General features: G+C 34.6%; 1 protein-coding gene across 1 annotated transcript in view; it reads right to left on the reverse strand.

Moving 5' to 3' along the window:
- Positions 1-23: 23 nt before the first annotated feature.
- Positions 24-3,146, reverse strand: part of LOC106883127 (cytosolic non-specific dipeptidase) — a 27,601-nt gene continuing 24,478 nt past the window's right edge. Inside the window, exon 14 of the mRNA XM_014934018.2 lies at positions 24-1,779. Coding sequence (XP_014789504.1) covers positions 1,735-1,779 — 45 coding nt within the window. The 3' untranslated portion in view covers positions 24-1,734. The remainder of the gene's footprint in view (positions 1,780-3,146) is intronic.

Raw genomic sequence — 3,146 nt, forward strand, 5'->3', positions numbered from 1 at the left:
AAAAAAAAAAAAAAAAAAAACTATTCTTTTTAAAGAAATATTTTCTTATTTATTTATTAATCAAAAATATTTTTAGGGTAATTTTTTTTCATCCCACTCCCACAGAAAAAAAAATCACATTTAAAGAGGGAAACATCAATTAAAAGTGTTAGTATTAATCAGAAACATTAATAGGAAGTGATTTAAATTGACTTCAATTTCAAAATTAGATTGCTCATTTTATATTGATTACAATTAAGAAATATTGATTTTTGCATGAATTAGCTTTGCCTTACATCTGTATTTTACTGGATGCAGCCTCCAATTTAAGTCTTAAAATCATGTGATGGAACTAAGCTTTAATATTTTCCAAAATGTTGTAATTTCAGCTTCTGTAATTTCCTCCATGGCAGAGCTACATGCAGCCCTAATGACTAGAGCAAGGCTGTGCTAGGGGACATGGAAATGTAGAGATCTCGTTTAGTCTTCATCAGTTACCTTATTTCTTATGCATTATTATGTCCTTTATTTAATGCTGTTACCTGGACTTTTCTCTAATGGCCTATCTTTTTTTTGTTTTTTACACTATGGCATTCATTTCCAAGCACTTTAGCAATTTTCAACCCTAATCTAACCACTGTTGCCATATTAGTGATGTGTTTGGCATCTATGATGGTGATTGGTGTTAGTCCAATGTTTAACCCTTTAGCATCCAAACCAGCCATATCCGGCCTCAATAGTTTACCTCTTATGTTCAAAACCAGTCAGATCCAGCCTCTTACACCCATCCTACAATATCATTCCCAATGTAAAGAGTCACATCAAATAAATCTCACAGCTATGAGAGAATGCACGATTAATCCAATCCCATGCGAACAAATAAGCATCAAATTTGGTAGAATAATCTGAAGACTAAAGGATTAAACTGCAGCGATGGAGTTTAATCTTCGTCCTTGATGTGGGCTTATTGCTTACTACCTCAAGTGCTCAACAAAAACGTAGAATTAATTATTAATTCTGTATTTGTACCACATTCATTTAATGCTGTTTTGAGGAATGTTTGAGAAAACAATTAGATACTATGTTGTAGAATTGCTACAGATGGAAGTAATCATAATTTGAAGACACAGATTAATAAAATGATGGATTATTGTAAAACCTGAGTAACAGAAGATATCCTAATGAAACTGCAGAATCTTAAACCCCTTAGCATTCAGATTACGCTGTTAAATGTAATAATTATTTATTCACATAGTTTTGAATTAATCATGCATTGTCTTGTAGGTTCAAGACTTTGATAATGTAATTGTTTATTTTTAGAATAGCATTGTAGGGTAGGTATGAGAAGCTGGATCCAGCTAGTTTGAACATTAAACAGAAAATTTGGCCAGATTTGGCTGTTTAAATGCTAAAGGGCTAGAGGAAAATGGTTGCGACAATTACAAAATAATGTTTGAAAGACTCAGGAGTTATGAAGGCATTGGTAAAGTGGCATTACAAAGGCATAAAATTCTTTCGGTCATATAACTGTTTTAGTGTCATGGTTGCTTCAAAGTTACAGAGCATCACAGTGAGTGACGGGCATGGCTAGAACTGGAGGGAAGGATAAAATGATTTGGGGGAATGTTTAGCTTTTAGAAATGTTCAGATATGGCAACTCTATTACAAACAACAACATTCTGAGCATTTGAGAGATTAGAGGAATTAACGCAAATATATGTGTATTTGACAAAGATTCACTGATTCATCATTTCTTTATAGTTTTCCAAGTTCATCAAGATAGGCAGCAAATAGTTTGGTCTGTAAATAGAGAGAAAAAAAAGAGAAAGTATATTTAAACTGTCATAATTTATACATCCTATTGAATGGGTGAAAACATGGGTATCAGACTGAAAAGCTTGATTCCCACCCATGTGGCCTTGGGTTCTGTTTCACTGTGGCAACTTAAGCAGGTGTCTTATGAGAGATCCTTAGGTCAATCAAAGCCTTGTTAGTGAATTTGGTACACAAAAACTCTCTCTATATATATATATATTTCTGAATATATATATAGCAAATGGATGTGTTATAATATTCCGCACATACAATAACAGCCACACCAACAATACAACATACCTCCATTATCAGCTGCCCCATAAATATAAATATATCAATAAATAAATATATATAAAAATAAATATATATATAAATATAAATAAATGAATTATAAGGAAAGGAAAAATTGCAGGTGTGACCAAACTAATTTATAAATAAATAAATAAATATATAGATAAAGATATAAATAAATAGATAAAGATATATATATATATATCTAGGGCAGGTAAAATCCCCAAGATATAAATATATACATATAAATAAATCAGTTCGGCAAAAGAGACCGATAGAACATGTTTTTTTTGTCTTTCCTTATGAGCTGTACTGACTCTTTGTATCGATACCAACTCCTATGTTCTCTTAGTTATTTTGCTGAGTCATTATCAAGTACACAGATACATACACGTGCTTCACACAAATAATGAATTTCATAATGATAAGCTGTGATTGGACACAATAAAATGTATACAAGACATGAGACATCATTTTTGTCATCAAGAAAATAACACCACAGATATGCTTGAGAAAGATATGTTGGGTCAAGTAAAACCAATACTGTAGCTGTGGCCAGTGCTCCTTGACTGGCCCCCATGCTGGTGGCACGTAAAAAGCACTATCCAAATGTGATCGATGCTAGGCCCACCTGACTGGCTCCTGTGCCAGTGGCACATAAAAAGCACCTGCTGCACTCTCAGAGTGGTTGGCGTTAGGAAGGGCATCCAGCTGTAGAAACCTTGCCAGATCAGATTGGAGCCTGGTGCACCCATCTGGCTCTCCAGACCTCAGTCAAACCGTCCAACCCATGCCAGCATGGAAAACGGACATTAAACCCTCCTAACCACATGGTTCTGGCACACACACACATTTATCTATCTGTTTATATACTCTTACTCTTTTACTTGTTTCAGTCATTTAACTGTGGCCATGCTGGAGCACCGCCTTTAGTCGAGCAAATTGACCCTAGGACTTATTCTTTGAGAGCCTAGTACATATTCTAACGCTCTCTTTTGCCGAACCGCTAAGTTACAGGGACGTAAACACACCAGCATCGGTTGTCAAGCGAAGTTGGGGGG

This window comes from Octopus bimaculoides, chromosome 7 (genome assembly GCF_001194135.2).
Source record: "Octopus bimaculoides isolate UCB-OBI-ISO-001 chromosome 7, ASM119413v2, whole genome shotgun sequence".
Classification (NCBI taxonomy): domain Eukaryota; kingdom Metazoa; phylum Mollusca; class Cephalopoda; order Octopoda; family Octopodidae; genus Octopus; species Octopus bimaculoides.